The sequence below is a fragment of the Hyperoodon ampullatus genome (assembly GCF_949752795.1).
Source record: "Hyperoodon ampullatus genome assembly, chromosome: 4".
Lineage (NCBI taxonomy): Eukaryota > Metazoa > Chordata > Mammalia > Artiodactyla > Ziphiidae > Hyperoodon > Hyperoodon ampullatus.
This window is the reverse complement of record NC_136917.1, coordinates 168,595,765-168,613,804: the sequence shown is the minus strand read 5'-3', so window position 1 is coordinate 168,613,804 and position 18,040 is coordinate 168,595,765. Positions and strand designations below refer to the sequence as shown.

The 18,040-nt window shown below is 42.3% G+C and overlaps 1 protein-coding gene across 1 annotated transcript in view; it reads right to left on the bottom strand.

Annotated features, from left to right (window-relative positions):
* The window catches only part of SEMA5A (semaphorin 5A), a gene marked incomplete at both ends in the record, with an annotated part of 314,646 nt that overhangs the window by 64,138 nt on the left and 232,468 nt on the right, over window positions 1-18,040 (bottom strand). The window contains 3 exons of the mRNA XM_079703072.1: window positions 2,865-3,008; window positions 8,556-8,737; window positions 17,005-17,122. Of these exons, the coding sequence (XP_079559198.1) occupies window positions 2,865-3,008; window positions 8,556-8,737; window positions 17,005-17,122 (444 nt within the window). The remainder of the gene's footprint in view (window positions 1-2,864; window positions 3,009-8,555; window positions 8,738-17,004; window positions 17,123-18,040) is intronic.

The window sequence follows — 18,040 nt, the reverse complement described above, 5'->3', positions numbered from 1 at the left end:
AAACTATATGGTGATCCCAATGATTCCTGACCTTCTGATGTTCACATCCTGTGTAATGTCCCCCTCTTGACTGAGGACCGGGTCTGTAACTTTCTTCTAGCCAATAGAATATGGAATGGTGGTGGTTTGTCACCTTTGTGATGACATTACATAGGAGAGTAACGTCCATTTTCCAAGGAGATTCTCCTCTTTGCTGGATTTGAGGAAGCAAGTGACCATATTGGGAAGCCTCACTTGGCAAGAAACTGAGGACCGTCTCAGGCTGACAACTAGTGAGACGCCGAGATCCCAGACTGAGCCCACAAGGCACTGAATGCTGATAACAACCACACAATCTTGGAAGTAAATCCTTCCCCAGCTGAGGCTCAGATGAGACTACAGCTCTGGCTAAGCAGAGAGCCCAGATGAGTCATGTAGGAATTCCTGGTCCACTGAGACTGGAGTTGATAAATGTGTGCTGCTTTAAGCCATTAAGTTTGTGTCGCACAGCAGGAGAAAACAAATACAGACAATGGCATTTGCATTTTGATAATATTTATACACAGAGATCCATTGCTTCATCCTTGCTGGTAGCCGTTTTAGGAGTCACTGCTTCTATTCAGTTTCTGCTACTCAAGAAAATCATTTTTCCAGGAAGTTTTAGAACAGAAAAACAAAATGCCCATGCCTTTTAAAGTACATCTAGAATATAAGTTACATATTTTCTTTATCCATTATGTACAAAAAATGATGTAGCTATTTCTGAGATCTCTGTTGCAATAAAGCTCTCATTAAATTTTTCATATATTGGAGATTTTATCCCAAATCAAAAGTCACTGACTGTAGTCCTAACATTAACTTCAGGACTTTCCCAGGAGAGCCAATTTATTCATTTGTGGCCACTCAGGAGTTCTTTATGGTTGACGGTGTTGAAATAAACAGTGTGATTTTATTAATGATTGTGTATGTCTAGTCCATCATCTTTTGTACCTTCTCAGGGAGACAAGGGTCTCCTTTAATCTCTAGTTCTCAAATTTCCCTTTTTTCAGAATCAGAATGGTATTTCTTTATATTACTTAGGTAGAGAGACTTCCTGCATAACATGGCAAAGAAACCTAAGAACCGATTGTTTGTGAAGATCAAGAAAGTGGTATCATGTGTTTGTCTTTTCTAGTTTTCATTAGTCTTGAACGCCCCCTAGAAAGGCAGTTCCAAAGGGAGATTTCCCCGGGCCACAGGCCTTGTTCTTATCATCCAGGCATCTATTACTTAAGTCCCAATGTTCCCTTCTTAAGCAAATATTCATCTAGCCCAAATGAGTGTTTCTTCTGTAAAATAAGAATATTTTAAGTGTAAGTTCCCCAAAGACATTAGCCATCCTGATCTCTTTCTGAAAATGAAGCTTTATGAACACTCGTAAATGGATACAGAACATACACCTATGTTAACCACAGAATTAACCAGCTTCTTCCTTCCTGCGTGCTCAGCCTGGGAAAGGTGAAAACAGGTGTGAGGTTGTGGAGGTGCCGTGATTCTAGGAGTGGCTTCACACAGATGAAGGCGACTTTGCCTGAATGGGCTCTATTACGTGACAACGTATAGCATTTTACAACTTCCAACCAATTTAAATCTTATAACCCTTTGAAATAGCAGGGAGACAACTTCCCCATAATTGGCTTTCCCACTTATCAACTGGAGTCAGATTGGAAATGACAAGCTTATGCAAGTCTGTCACTGGGGACTACTACAAAAATGACCAACCCTGCTTTGTAAAAGTCACCCTTCATTTTTCCCTCTGAGTCAAAAGAACAAAGTCTTAATTGGTGATTTAGGAACACAGTGAAGAAAGAAAACAAAAATGATTTCAGTTAATTTCACGTTGTGATAAATATTTAGTAGAGAATTATCTATACACTAAGCCTGTGGTTTTGTCTATATAAATATTAATCACATAGCAAATAACTACATACAGTATTTTCCTGAGGCTCCCACTGAACCCATTTCACTGGCTATAAGCCTTACTACATTTTAATTAAAAAGTACTGAAAGCCAGCTTGTTTCTCATGGATCGATAGGATAAGTTTACGTGATATGGGGAGTAAGAATCCTGAAAGTGATGTGAAATTCACCTACTTGGATTTTCTCCCATAAACGAGAATGTACTTTATATATGCAAGAAAGAGTCAATTATGACAACTGTAGATTTTATGAGGCCAAAACCAAATGTCTGAGTCTATAGAAAGCAACAAACTGTTAAATGCTAGACTGAACTCAAATGTCCCTATGATGTGTGGAAATCTTAAAATACACGTGGAAAAGGATCCCCCCTTCTCGGTTGTCCTGCAGCTTCACTGAGGCTACCTGTTAATAGACAAGTTCATAGTTGTAAATATAATCAAAATACTGACTATGTCCTCACCTACATGCCAGTGCTTAATTTAGTTGTGATGGAAAACTTACCTCATCCGAGCCATACCATCTGGACCCAGGACCAGCTCAGGCCCTATTCAGAATAGGAGGTCTGAGACTTGAATTCAATTCTAGTTGAATTCTAACAAGAACAGTCATTCTCCAGCAGACCCATATGCTTAGTCTCTGGGGAGCCCAGCACAGAGATGCCCACTGTCCTTGGATCTCCAGTCCCTTGGGAACTGCTCAGCTGAATGAACTGTGCAGGCTCCACGGCAGCCCCATGGTGCTGTCAACCCCAAGCTTTGGTCAAAATTAAAGAATGTCAGAAAAAGAGGAGGGTCATTCAGCTCAACAGAAAGGGATGCCACAGATAAGCTGAGCCGGATCCAAAACTAAAGCCGCAGGGGAACCGACCACACTGGGATGACGGTGAGCGCGAGGATGGCGATGCCGGGAGCGGAGAGGGTACGTACCTTTCCTCGCGGTTTTGTCCCACACACACCCGGCCCCCGTGTCGCGGAGTAGGGTTGCTGCAGGACCTCTGGCGCACCTGGAAGCCGATCCCGCAGGTGGTGCTGCAGGGAGACCACAAGGTCCAGGGGGTCCAGCCTCCACTCCTGGGGGAGGAAGCCACGGGGTCATTGGGTTCAACTGGCTCGGAGTCCAACCTCTGTCTGCACCCGCCCCCAAATTCACACGTTCCCGACACGGACCACTGACTGTGGGCTGTGAAGGAAAAGCCCGCCAAGAGCCATGGGAATAAAGGTCCTATCACAGGAACCTCAATCACTGTGAGGTTTGCTTCCCCACGTATCTGATTTTAGAATCAAAATAGAAAATCTGAGCGTCAAGTTTTAACCATATTAGGAACAATTAAGAAAGTTTAGTTATGAAAACATTAAACTATAAACTAATGAAAAATAATGTTATTTCACTGAAAAGCAGTTAGAGATGAATCCCTGAAACCTGAGAGTTTATGAATTTAGTTGACTTGTACCATATCAGTTATCATCTATGAAAACTGCACATTTGAACAAACTACTCATCTAAATGCTTATTTTAAAAATCTGTTAACATCAGTGAAAATCAGTAACTTTCTCGATGGCATTCATATTGATAAAAAGCACCAAAATGTGCGAAGTTTTAAAACAAGCTTTACTAAACATGAAGAATGGGTATTTTAAATTTAGATTCTTGGCTATTTTCTTGCAATTTGACAAAGACGTAGGTTATAAATAGGAAGTGCAAATTGCATATATCTTTATTTATGTTGTTATACATATAAAATAAGGTAGATATATTAAAAATGTAAAATAAAAGAAAATGAACCACTTTTATAAAAGTGCTTTATAAAATAAACTGCTACTAGCAGCTAGAGAAAATTTTTGTTTGATATTGTATTTTTTCCTTAAAATGGCTGCATGTAGAATATTTATAATTTAAATATCTCCCTTAGCAGTTTGTCCCTGCTATTTAAAAACAAGCTATAGGAATAAAAAAAATTTAAGTTTTAAAATATCTGTTAAATCCAGAGTCCAAACTCCCACATAGATGGTTTACTGCATGTAGAATTTTTTTTTATTTCTCTAATTGCATATGTGTTTCTAAATAGCTGTTACCCTCATCTATAGGATTTATATTTCCACTGAAAAAAAATCAACTCACATGAATTCTTATTTTACTTTATACCTTCCTTTAAAAGCATGGTAGTCCACAGCTATGTCATTGAAGCTCAAGGTATAAACAACAAATTACATATGCAACTTCTAACACAATTTCAAATGAAAGTTCCTCTGAGAAAATACTTAGTGTATTTCATATTTCCCTACTTTATTTTCTGAAACTTAAAAATAATCTCAATAAAATATAAGGTGATACCTCAGTGTACAATACAATAACAAAGCTGCTTTGTGATAATTTAACCAAAATAACACAAAATAAGACAGACTTCCCAATTTGCTTCTAAAAGTAATTAGTATGTTATATGTCATTATCTACACAATTTTAAAAAGTATCCAAGTAATTCACTGAATTACATGCAAACATAGCAATTTCAACAAGAATAAAATGACATTTTTACTTTCAAAGTTTCTTTATATATGAAAAAAATGGTTAGATAATGCAGGAAACACTGCTTCCAAAATTGTTTGGAAATTCTTAATTTCCTAAACCTTTTAACAAACGTGACATCTGATGATATAGTCTACTTACAATCTATGGAAGCTGCTGTATACAGGGAGGTAGGTAAATGGAAGTGTTTGTAAATAATAGGAGTATAATATCTGAGGGAATACATGAATATATTGTCCATGGGTGTGATTATTCTATGGTTCTGGGTTTGCACAACTTAGAAACGCTGCTTAGGGGCAGATGTAGTAGCAGGCAACCAAAGAAGTAAGCATATATCAGCAGATGGATCATTTTTGTGATTAAGTCAGTCCAAAACAATCCACTTATGCATTTAAAACATCACTAAAGCAGGTTCATGTATTTGAATTTTAGTCTTAAAATAACCATTAATTGTATCATGGCTCTGCTTAGTGAATGACATTCCACAGCTGGAACCAGAGCCGAGGAGGTATCGATAAACAAGTGGCAGTAATGCCTGTGATAGTCCTTGTTTTCCATGAAACAATATAGAAAAGAATATTATTCATTGACTATAATCTTCCAACAATAACAGTTCTATGGCTTTTATAAAGTTTCTGCCAGGCATCAGTGGAAACCAACTTAGCTTTATAGAAATAATGCAGTGCATAATGCAAGGTTGATATACTGCTGTTTTCTGTAATAACACAAATAATCTAATCTCTGTAGCCCTGATGGGCTCCTTTCAACTTTGTGGAGTGACCTGAGCTGGCTTATGGAAAAGGTGAGCAGAGGGCAAAATCCGCCCTTGTGGTTTGCCTTTCCTTGTCTGACGGACCTTCTCCTCTTGGGCAGGCAGAGCCCTCACACCCTGGACTCCCATATGGTGTGGTCACCCAATGTGCTTTTAGTGATGTCACAGACAACTCGCCCAGAGGCCTCTGCATTCTAAATAGGCTCCTGGAGAGAAGATAACACCTAAAAAACTATCCTACATGAAGTGAGGCAGAAGAGTTTGGAGACTGATCCAAGAAGCTTTCCTGGTGCTTGCTTCTTAAAATTTTTCATCTTTTTTATTGAAGTGTAATTTACTTCCAATGTTGTGTTAGGTTCAGGTGTCCTGGTGCTTGTTTTAAAATATGAAATATTGCTGTGGTCTCAGTGCTACAGGTGATGCAGGGAAGGGAGGACCAAATTGAGTATAGTTGTAAAAGAAAAATCAAACAAACAACAACAAAACAATATACAAAGGAGACAGGAAAATTACTCCATGGATCAACTGTTTGAACCATTCTCCGGGTTACCCAGCAGCAGATGTCAGCTGAGCTGGGACGTTCGGAGTACAGCACAGAGCAGAGCTGTGTGATCAAGGACTTGGCTTCTATCTCCAGGCTACTGTCAAAGCACGCAGTAGTGGACGCTGTGGTCTGCCTTCCTCCAGATGCTGAGGGTGTTGGTGGTTACGACTCAGGTGAGAGGATCTAACAGCATCAAGGAGCTGCCAGCTCTGGAGCTCCCTGTGCGACCAGCTGAGGTCTTTGTGCGACCCGCAGCCCAGCTCTGCCCAGCTTCCTGCTCCCCTCCCCAAGCCCAGCTGCAGATGCCCAGAGCCCTCTGAAGTTTCATTCCCGCACACAGACGATCTCGCTGTCACTGGTTCTCCGGACCAACCCAGGGCGGACACAGGTTTTGCTCCTAGAGAAAAGTCCCCTAAGAAGGTATAGGTAAGGACTTCCCTGGCGGTCCAGTGGTTAAGACTCCTCACTTCCAACGCAGGGGCTGCGGGTTTCATCCCTGGCCGGGGAACTAAGGGTCCCACATATATGTATGTAGAACTGAATCACTTTGCTGTACGCCTGAAACTAATGCAACATTGTAAATCAACTATAGTTCAATAAAAAAAAAAATTAAAAAAAGAAGGTACAGGTAACAAACGTTGAAAGTTGCAGACTTATTGTATTTGGATGACAAAGTCCTGTCAAGGCTCCAAGCCTTCCTTGACGTTCTACCTTTCTGCTTAGCTAGTTACAGTTCTCTCTCTCTCTCTGTTCCTCCCTCCTGCCCCAGGAATTAGAATTCAGAAGTGACATACACATTCCTGTGTTCATTTTAATTATAAAATTAAACCAGATTTTCCTGATTGATAGGAAGTCTGACTTGACCTTGGTTTGATTAATAAAGTCTGGCTTAGCTAATTACCTTATATTGTGGGTTCATTTGCGTAAACTGAATGCCTTTATTCTGCGGCTCCAAGATAGTGAGAAAACAAATTTAAATGACGTGATACGATAAAAGCGTTTAATCAAAGATATATTTGCAAAATGTATTGAATTAGCAATATTTTGAATTTCCCAACACTTTCCGAGTATATTGGGTTAAACAATTACAATAATAAGTAAAGAAGAGCAGGTTTAATTTAGCATCATTAGATCAGTCTTTGTAAAGACTTTTGGATGTACTTTGCACAGATTGAGGAAGCACTTGATGTTGCTGACTGAGCCAAAAAATATGGGTTTGTAAGTTAGGTGGTTTCCAGTTTTTTGCTTCCAATAAAATTGAGGCCAACATAAACAGGTTATCAACTGATAAAGGGCATTAAAAACAATCTCTGATGTTAGATTACCATACTTTGGGCAGATAACTTCAAAGGAATATGTAGACTAGGATTCCCCTGCTGCTAGAACAAGAAACATTTGCTGCCAGCCGGCCTAAGCCACTTTCTCCATTGTCTCTTTCCTTTGACAGCATCAGTGGCTTCCAATGGTTAGAAGCAAGTGAGCACAATGGGCCGTCTCTCCAGACCCTGCCCTGAGGTGGTGCATAAGAAAGAAGGCAAAGCTCAGATAGAATCTGGTGACACATACGAAACTGTGACATGCCCTCTTTTTGTAAATGATGCAGTCCCAGCTTCCTATCCCTCAGGCATGCTGAAATGTACACTCATGAGAGAGTCACATCAAGCAGATGTGATGCTGCTGACAGCAGACAGCTGCTCTAGCCAGCTTTCTACTCAGAGCAGGGAAAGGTATCCTACTCTGTTATCATGGCAGACACTACCCCCCAGTCCATGCAAGGACAGAGATGCACGCACAGTGTATCAGCTCATGTATTCTTGGACCCCCCTTAATTCATCAACCAAAATTTATCCCTAACAGCCCATGTACCAGTAAGTGACACTCTCTGGCACATTTGGAAAGCAATATGCACTGTTAGAAGCGGGTTCCTCTGGAGTATGAGCACCAGTGTAGGATAGTTTTGGTAGTTTCAGAAGCAGCCCCTAGAGTGATATTCCTGAATCTGTAAAGGACAAATCTAGGGTAACAACTAAAGTTCCCATGATGTAGCTGTGATAGGATAGCTGTCACTCACAGTGTTTGTACTTGGACATGTGGTTTCCGGGCCCGGTGGTCTTCATAGCAAGTTTCTCACCTGCCCCCTAAAAGAATGGTGATAAACTAGATACCCCTCAACTACTGGTAAGTTGTCATCGAATATTTTTTTTTCGTCAAAAGCTTCAAAAGTTGCAAAGGTATAATTTCTGTTACATCACTATTTAAATGTGTGAGGGAATTTAAATGCCATAGTGATTTGATAGCCGCCTTCCCATTTAAACACTTGATGAGCAGGGTCTAATTAAACCTTCAGAAACTGTATGCTTTTCCTTCTTCTAACATCGTGCACTCTCAAAATACTTTCCCTAACCTAACAACGAACACATGAATAGGTTTAGATTTATCTCAACATATAAGCAGGCTGAAAATCTAATTTGTAATTTTTTAAATTGAAGTACAGTTGATTTGCAATATCGTGTTAGTTTCAGGTGCATAGTACAGTGATTCAGTTATACATACATATGTATATTATATATATGAATATGTATATATGTATATTACAAATCTAATTTGTAATTTTAAATCTACTCTCACAGATCGCATCATTTTGAAGTGGTAAGTGTCCCTGTCTTTTTCTGACATTTCTCTTGAAGAGGGAAGGCACGTATTAGAAGTGATTTCCTAAATTCCTCTGCAGGCTGAGCTCACACGTGAGTTTAAGCCCGAGTGTTGCGAGGGACACACCTGGAACAGTTAGCGATCTCCATGCGGGGGCCCTCGCACTGCCAGCCGCCGCACTGGGGGGCCGGGCTGTCGCAGGAGCGGGTCCGGCAGAGGCAGGATCCCATGGTGCTGCCGTCGGTGTGCGTGCATGGCGTCCACGCTGACCACGTGCCGAAGTGCCCATCCACGGTGAGATTCCTCATCTAGGAAGCAGATACAAACATGGATGTCAGAAAGGGTTATAAGGCTGCAAACATAATAGGGAAAAAATGAAAGGTCTCCCACAAGACCAACAGAACTCATGTGGAATATTTCATATTAGGATTAAAAAGAGAGGAACAGGGATGCATTTTGAAGCAGCAGAGGTCATCGGTGGAGACAGGGATGGAGGAGAGGGAGGGAAAAAAAGAGGCAGAGGGGAGGAGGGCGCAGAAGGAGAGGAGGATAAGAGGATATGGTTCTATGTGCCTCCCTCAAGGAGGAGGGTAGGACAGGCAAGGAGGTAGCGACCTGTCAATCAAGCGATACTAGGCTTGTTCCCTCACGTGAGAAACCCAAGGAACAAGAAGAACTGGAGTGAAAAATCACACCTGTACTACTCTGTTGCATTTTTATGTACCTTAAAAAAATGAAAGATTGGTCAACTAGCATTATTTAAGACCTGGCCTCCAAAGTCACCTCAAACAGACACATTTATAACCTATTGAAAGAGTATGTATTAAGCAAGCGGAACCTACTAGTTGTTAGGCACACCCCCGTCACACCCGACCTAGATCCACCGTCCAAGAGTTGATAAGCTGGCGAGGAGGAGCTGGACCGCTCATCATTACCGCAAGTAAACCCAGTGATGGAGCTCTGAGCAGGGGTTGTGGGCAGAGAAGGGGCTCCCGGCAAACTCGCAGGATCCGGAAGGACGGTTAGGTTAGGAGGCTGCGCTGCGCCCTGAAGCACGAGTGAGGCACCGGGTGACGGAGTCGTCCGGGGCCGAGGAGGGGAGCAGCCTGAGTGATGACAGAGGGGAATGATGCTGCCATGCGGTATTGAGGGCAAGCGGGCTCTAATGCCGCTGGGACGCGAGCAGGTGGTCCAGGGGGAGCAAAACGGAAGGCTGAGCTGGGAGCCCCGGCAGGGTCTGACCAGGGGGCCCGGATGCTCTGTGATGTGTACGCTCTGAGGGCCTCCAGGGAGGGAGGAAGGCAGGGGCCTCTCGGACGGTCCCCCCGGCCCATGGTGACTAGCTCCAGTGCCGGTGGAAGACCGCACGATGTCACCGTAAATCTGACCAGGGGATTTTCAGGAGCTAGAGTGTCCTCCAGATTTGAGAGTCCTGGGGCCCAGCCTTCAGATCACCCAGCCCCCCAAAAGGAATCTCCCCTCTGAAAAGGAACAGAAGAAGGCCTAAAGTCCAAACCTCGTGAATTTCACATGGGACCTTACGCATTTCTTAGAAAATATGACAAACGAAGAGAAGGGATCACAAGTCAGTTACGTGCTTTCACGTTACTCTCGTCTGCTGCCCCAACTTCTCGCCCAGATGTTCCCACCCTGGATGATTCTGGGGGATTAAAGACGCATCATTCACACAGGAGAGGCCTCCACGGATGAGACAGTTAATTTCTCTGGGGCAAACTGTACCTGAGCGACACAGTTTCAGAACAAAGCTGACACCATATTTTGTGCGTGAAAATCCAAGTGAGCTTTACCTCTGCTCTGTATCCAAATACAACAGGAAAGAATAAACATTAAGCATGTTCATTTCCTCTGACCTGGCTGGTTGCCCGTCTCCAGCTACCACAGTTATGACTCTATCCCTCTTGTTTCTTATCGATACTCCAAGGCTTTACACTCCCACTCACCACACCTGGCTATTTCTATAAGAAGCTGGGACAAAAGGGAAAGGATGAAATTACATCATCCTCTGGATTCAGAGTGATTCACCGGATCCCACCCAGAGTGAGGGGATGTACAAAGGCAGATTTTTGCTAAGAGGAAAATATGCCCGTTTCTAAGGTCCTGTAACCTCCCCCGTCCCACCAGGATAAGAATACAGCTCCTACCATAAGGTGACCTCAGTGTTTTCTTCGAGAACAGACCTCTGCGTGACAAGGGGGTTCACACCACAAATTTCTCCCTGAACTTGTTAAAGCAGAAAAGGCCCTGCCACTTGCGAGTTTCAGGATTCGTCCTCCATCCTTTAAGAGACCTCCTGCTGCCTCTGGCCAAAAGGGCTCTTGTGCAGGTAGAAAAGGGATCAGCAGATGCTCGCACTGGGATTGATCATGCTCACGAATCCTCACGTGCTCTGAAGTCCAAACACCTGCCCGCTATGTAAATGTGGCTATGACTGTTCTCACGGTAAAAAGCATGAAGCCCTTGCTCATGAAGCCAGCATCAGCGATAGCAGTGATCACACAGTATATTTGTATAACATCTACACAGTATATGTCCATATTATTTTGACTGATCGTGTTGACCACTACTATTACTTTGTGAATGTGCTCTGAGTCTGGGGAGCCCCCCTCTGCTGCTCTGCCCTCGGGGTGCCGCGCGGGGCTGGGCATGGGGGCTGACGCACCAGCTACCTGTGCTATGGAGGGGGGGAGGGAGGAGGGGAGGGGGCGGGGGAGGGGGACCATCCCTCCCTAGTAAAGAGGGGTGAGGAGAGGTTCTACCCTTGGGCTGTGCTCGGAGGCTAAGGAAAACGGCACCTGAGTACTTGTCAAGTGGTTGGCACGGGGACTACTGTCTAGTTAAGGGCCGACCAGAGGTAAAAGTGTTGCCCGGATCACACAGAAATGATGCTGAATTCCATGTCAATTTCACAAATGCAAATATGGTTCTATCTGCCTCCCTCAAGGCATCCAAATGATGCTCCACCTCAGACAAGACCCAGATCTGGGCCACAAGGAAGCCAGTTCCCTAGTCTTCCCCATCTGCTTCTGGCATGTAGGTGTCGGCTGGAAGGGGAAACTGGGGACAAGAATTCTTATAGGGGGATAAAAAGGAGAAGGGGGGCTTCTACTACTGCTTGACACAGTTTCACATTGAAAACATTTCACAACTTTTATTCAGTTTCCTGGTAGGCTCGGGCCACTGGCTGGCTTTGTACAGGATATGAAGGATTCCTGACTGAGCAGGTTATGGGTGAACAGATAAACTGTGCAAAGGGAGGATTATCAGAGCACAGGACTGGATTGTACTTCCATGGTGCTGCTCTGCATGTGATATAGGGGCACATAGTTGTGCCCCTTACACCCCAAACACACACACCAACATATATGTCACAGCTCATGGAAAAACGTGCAAAAACCTAAGGAGCTTAAAAGTGAATTTTTAAAGCAACATGAAAAACCAATCAAAAGAGAATATCACCATCCATGTAGTTTATCACATCATGTTGACTCTAAAATTTTGCATCAAAAATGTCCTCCTTCTCTGAAGGCCTGCTCTGCTGTGGACTACACTTCAATGCAGCCCAGAAGGAGCCAGAAGCCTCTAGAATGTTTGCTGGAGGTTCAGGCAAAGGGAGCCCATGAGTTACAGAGTATAAAATAACACAGCTTCATGGTACCAGTGAGGTTTCAGAGGTGAAGATCCAAGTCTTAAGCACTTGCATTTATGATGTTCCTGGCAGGACTGTGGAATGAATGTGATGAAGGCAACCTGGGCAGAGGTGTGGGTGGGGTTAAGGGAACCATCAAGGGATGCGGAAGCCGCAGGGAGCAGAAACACGGGGAGCTATGACCATGCTCATCCCGTAGGCCTGCTGGGGAGAGGGGAGGACAGGTTATGGGGGCCTGAGGGAAGAATAGAGCCTGGGAAGGGGCTGCCTGACATGGGCTGTGATGAGGCATGAAGCCCTGGCCAAAGCTGCAGGCTGAGCTGAAGGAGGGCAGGAAGGAGGACCCAGCCTTGTTCTCCTGCCCGTGGTGCACACTGGCTAGACCCAAGACAACAGGAAAGCCTGGGAGGAGAGAGAGAACAGTCTGGAAGTGGGGAAGCTCAGGCCCTTGGGGCAGGGGTGGGGAGGGGATGTGGACTGACTAGCACAGACCAGCATCACCATCACCAGAGGCTCTCTGAGACTTCCAGTTCCTTCCATTTGCCTCCTTGTCTGTGACGGTGAGAAGGGTCATGTAGGTCAGGGAAGTTCTTGTGGTTTTTGAATGTCTACGAATCCCCCCAATACTGATTAGAAACTTTTGTAGGGGCAGGTGATTTGGGGACCTGCAAAGATGGGTTAGTTCTCTTAAATGCCCCTTGGCTTCCGTTTCCTTGTCTAAAATGCAAAGGAAACAGCACAGAGATTGTTAGGATCTCTACAACTACAGGAGATCGTGAATATACAAAAATCAAAGATTTGTGAAGTCAGGAGGAAATACAATATGATGGTGATGAATGAATGAAGGTGGAAGCAGCAATCATGTGGAATGTTGGAAGAGGACATTTTATGATGGAAAAATATGTAGAAATTGGCAAACTAAAAGAACAAGTCAGTGACTTGTGGAAAAGGGCCTGTGGGGTCGTGAGTTGAGTGCCAGCTGAGGTGGCCTTTGAGGAAGCTAAGTTTATCAGTGAGGTGAGGAACTGCACTGTGTGACTGACAGGTATTATCCCCCTGCATCTTCACAGCATCCCTAGAGCGTACATCTCACTTTATAGATAGGAAAACTGAAGCCCAGGTGTCACTCAATTAGCTCAAAGTCACTCTGGTTGTAAAAGACCCAAGAATCAGTCTAAACAAGCTTAATCCAGAGCCTGTGATCTCAGCCATTTCATTGGGTAACATGATTCTTAGAACTTTCTTTGATGAGACTCTTAGGGAAATCAGCTTCATGCACATTTACCACCAGTTGTTAACAGCAAAGTTCCCTTCACCTAGGAAATAATGGACTTCCAAGAGCTGGCTAGATCCAACTTTTGTTAACAAGCATAATCCTTAATCCCACTTTTGATTTATTCATGTTCAATTCATTAATTCCCAACTGATGAAGGATGTAGATGCATTTGATGAGCATGGAGGTCCCTGGAGCATAACTTCAGGTTCTTACTGTTCCTCAACCATCATGTTCTTATGACTAAATTGAAGTCTTATATTTTCTATTTGGATATTTTTTCAGAAGTTAAAAGATTTTCCTTTATTTACTTTTAAAGGCTCATGTACATTTGGTCAGAGACTGTAACAAAACAGGATATGGGATGCACTCTTTGGAGAGGCTTGTCTCATGTTATGACATCAACTTAATATCATCCTTAAGTCTATCTGTATAAATAAAGTACATGAAGGGAAATAGCACCTTTGAAGAGAACTAAGATGGAACTCTGTGTGGCCTCTGCAAGATGGGTGAATAGAGGTAATCTTTATTGCCTCTGAATCCCACTTCTTCCATCTATGAGACAAAATGGAAGCAATAACATCATGAACATTAAATGAGATACTCCTAACATGGCACCGAGCACATGATCTAAACACCCAATTAACCTCAATTCCCTTTTCCTTCTTTTACAGTTGATTTCAGTGATACCTCTCAGGCTATGTGAACATAATATGCCGATGACTAATGGGTCCCCAATCACTGAGTCCACTGATCAGCCACTGCTTTGGGAGATGTTGACAGCTGATAATTACATCATCTTGTAGACTAGGAATAATGTCAGAAGTACTGGATTTAAGTCGATTTCTTTCTCAATGTAGTTTCAGAATCTCGTGTAAACCCTTTAGTCTCTGGTCTACAGTACTGGCACCTAAATAAAGGGCTCTGGGCTTAATCACTGCTAAATTCTCCTTTCACTCCAAAGATGATAATTACACAGTAGCCAGGGAAGAATCTGTTATTTTAACACATTTAGCTGCTTATTTGGTCTATGTATTTTGCTAGTCACTGCACGATGTATTTTGGAATAGAGACTCATTGTATGATATGGTATGCTAATAACCATATGTCCACACAGGGTGTGGATGACATGCATGCATAAAAAAGGTAGATTTTTAAGATTATGCTATCCTTGTTAAGCAATATTGCAAGTTATGCAGGATGTATATATTATCTGAATCACTCTAGGTATGTAAATTTAGATCTTGCTTGAGTACTTCAAATCTCTTAAACCGATAACAATGTTTTTAATTATAATAATATAAGAAGAGAATGGTAACCAATATGTCAGTCAACTATTGCCCTGTCTCCTGGACAAAAGAAATCCATAAATATTTTTAAATCAGTATCTTTACGTGGAAAATAGTTCTCTGTCTTTACTGTGGCCCATAAAGTCAAGCCTTTCTTCCATTTCAGTCAAAAATTTAAAAAAAAGAATAATATAGAAGCAAATTACTATTTTAAGAGCTTTTAAAAATGCTTCTCTAAGTCTGTTCTATATTAATGCTAATCATTTCATCTAACTCATTTCTTTCTAAGAGATTTTTTGAAAGGGATGTATAATTAAAACAATATTTGGGTAATATGGGATTTCCCATTTTCTATCTGGTAGCCTATATAAGTCAGAAAAAATATGTTTTTCTTTCCTGTGGTTTGCTCAAAGTGATATAATTTATTGTCTGTTGTCAAATGCTTTGCATATTCTTATCAGTAGTGTATCTTGATAAATGACAAATTACACTGGATGAAATGACAGAGATGGTTTTGTGTAATGAAATCACCTCAAACCAGAAGAAAAAAGACCTTGTTATGTATGTTTTAGGGACAGTGAATCAGAGATCACGTCTCAACTACATTTTTCAAAAAGAGATGGTGGAGGGGCAGCTGTGAAACCAGCGCAGGTCCACATGGCCCTCTGACCTTCCCTGAGTTTATAACAGAAGCTGTCCTCTCAGCAGAAAGAAGCCACTTTAGTGATAACCCTCCTGTCGCTTCTTAAATACCAGGTCTTTCATTTTCTGACTGTAGAAACATACAAGACGTACTTGTTATAAACTAAGTGGATGAGTGTGTATTTCCCCTTATGTAACTAAGCATGTCCCAGATAGCCGCTAAAACAGCCTTGAGTCCTGGACCAATGGCTTTACTGCTTGAGAAGAACTGCTATTATCTTCCGCCTTTTTTTTTTTTACCATTAAAACTGTAAGATCAATCATCTACAAGAAGATGCACTGATTCTTCTAAAGTGCGTGTCTGAACTTTAGAGCTACACTTCAGATAGTGCACTTTGTGTTTTCTTTAGCTGCAAAGAATTTAAGGTGAACACCTTTGTGCTTTTAAAGTGTGTTGCAGACATTAAGAAGGACCTTCACACAGACAGTGGCATGTTTTAACCAATTTCACAAGACACCCCAGAAAGGTTTGCTTCTAAATTCAGAGATCCAAAGCTAAATAACTGAAAGGACCAGCAGCTAACCCCATTGCAAGGCTTTGCTCAGAGCCTGGATGTGGTGATGCACCCCCCTCTGCAGCGAAAGGCTTAGATCTCCTGCCAACATTTGGGGAACAACACTGGTTTAATAGTCCTTGCCTTCCTCATGACACTCTGCCTGATTTTCTCACTTACAAACTGAAGGACAGGCTTCCTGACAAGTGGCTCAGATAATGGAAAGTGCAGGTCCCTTCATAAGAAACGGCCAGACTGTTCAGATGCCTCAGGCAGTTCTGAGCAGAAGGAACAGCACGGATTTAAAATAACAGCCTGTGTCCCTTGCCTTCTCACCTCTGTCTTGCAGAGGTGAGGCCAGAAATGACAGCATGGAGATCACCAGTGATGTGACAGCAAAGGGACTTACTAAATTTTCAAATATGTTGAAGTTAATAGCTGTTGCTTATATTCTCTGAGAACAGAAAGAGACTTGGAACGACTTGATTGAGGGCTCTAAAGACAAAAGGGAAGAAAGGCTGGATCCTATAAGTGAGGATGCAAACAAATAAACTGGCAAAGGGAAGTGTGAAATCTGCTTTCTTGGATTCAGAGTCCGGCTCTAAACACAGGGGAATTTCTCCCTATTCTGCAGGGTTCCCTGTGGGAATGTACGTTAGGCTGTTTCTCCCAGGACTTTTTGTGACCCTGAGCAGTCGCGAGGAGACTGTCCCACATGGGGTTCCATCAAAATATCCTTTAGTTGATTCTTTCAAAAGTGCCACTTCTCAGCTTCTGGAATTACAAACTCCTAAGAGATATTGATGGGTGTGGAAGTTGCTATTTTATTAATGCTACAGAGGGCAAAAGAGTCCACACCAAGCTCTGGAGATAAAACTCCAAGAATAAAACAGAGATGTTGCATCCCATTTTCAAATCAGCACTGTTTTCTCTTAAGATATTTCTCTTCAAAACAGACAGCAAGGTGCCAGCAGGATCCCATGTGGCTCCGTGCAAGGAGGGGCTGAAGAAGTTAAGAGACCTCGGACTGGATTTGCGAGGAAAGTTCTAATATGAAAATGCATGGACACCACGGAAGCGTGGGTTAGGATTGTAGGACAGCTTGGTTCCCACGGACAGTGTTTCCAGAGCTGGACACACGGACACTCACAGGACAGGTGGAGATACTCTGCTCCCACTGTATCATGCTCAGGCTCTCCTCCAGGCTCGTGCATTTCTTCATCACCGGATCCCAGCCACAGTAAGGGTCCTGGGCCCCAATGCAGGCGCTGGAAACACACACCAAAGGGTCAAGAGAAAGGCAGGTTTATCTAGTACCATAGATGCAAGCTAAGAACTGACTCTTAGGACTTGACATGGGACGAGAAACAAAGTTTTCGTCTGCACAGTAGCTAACTGCATACACCAGTAAGTATCTAATTAAAATTAAATAAATTAATTTTATTTGAAATATCTATTTTTTTCTAAGATCCAGGGTGTACAACCAAATGATTGTCCATGCTAACATGACGCCTTTTGGTGTCAAGAACAATCTAGAGTCAGAATCTTGCAAGGATCCAAAATACTAGTTGTCATCACACCATCGTCATCCTCACCCCCTTAATGACAGGTACTATTTGTTGAACATCTACTGTGATATATAAAATGATTACATCCTTTATACAGAAACAACTTTGATAGGAATGTATTAATGTTTTCACTTTATTTATCATCTTCATCATCATTATCACCACCACCACCATCATCGCTACCATCATTACCATCATCTTCATCCCCTTAATAATGAGTATTATTTGTTGAACACCTACTGTGATATATAAAATTATTATGTCAGTTAACCATTTAAACAACTCTAATGAGGGAGGTATTATTATTTTAACTTTATTGATGAGAAAAAGGAGACACCAAAAATTTCTAATATTTGCCCAAGGACAAACAAATACACCCCAAACCCTGCAACGTGGTTGGTTCAAATTTAATAAAATAGAGGAGTGTTCCTTTTGAGTACCATAGCTTAAAAATGCATTAAAATGTTCAATTTAATAGTGGTTTAATATAGCCCTCTCTACAATATTCAACATATTATATCAGAAATACTGTAGATGGTAGATATTTTATTTTAACTTTGTCTAAACGAAAGAGTTCATATACAACATGGGCATCAGTAGATGAAGATTTCAGCCCCT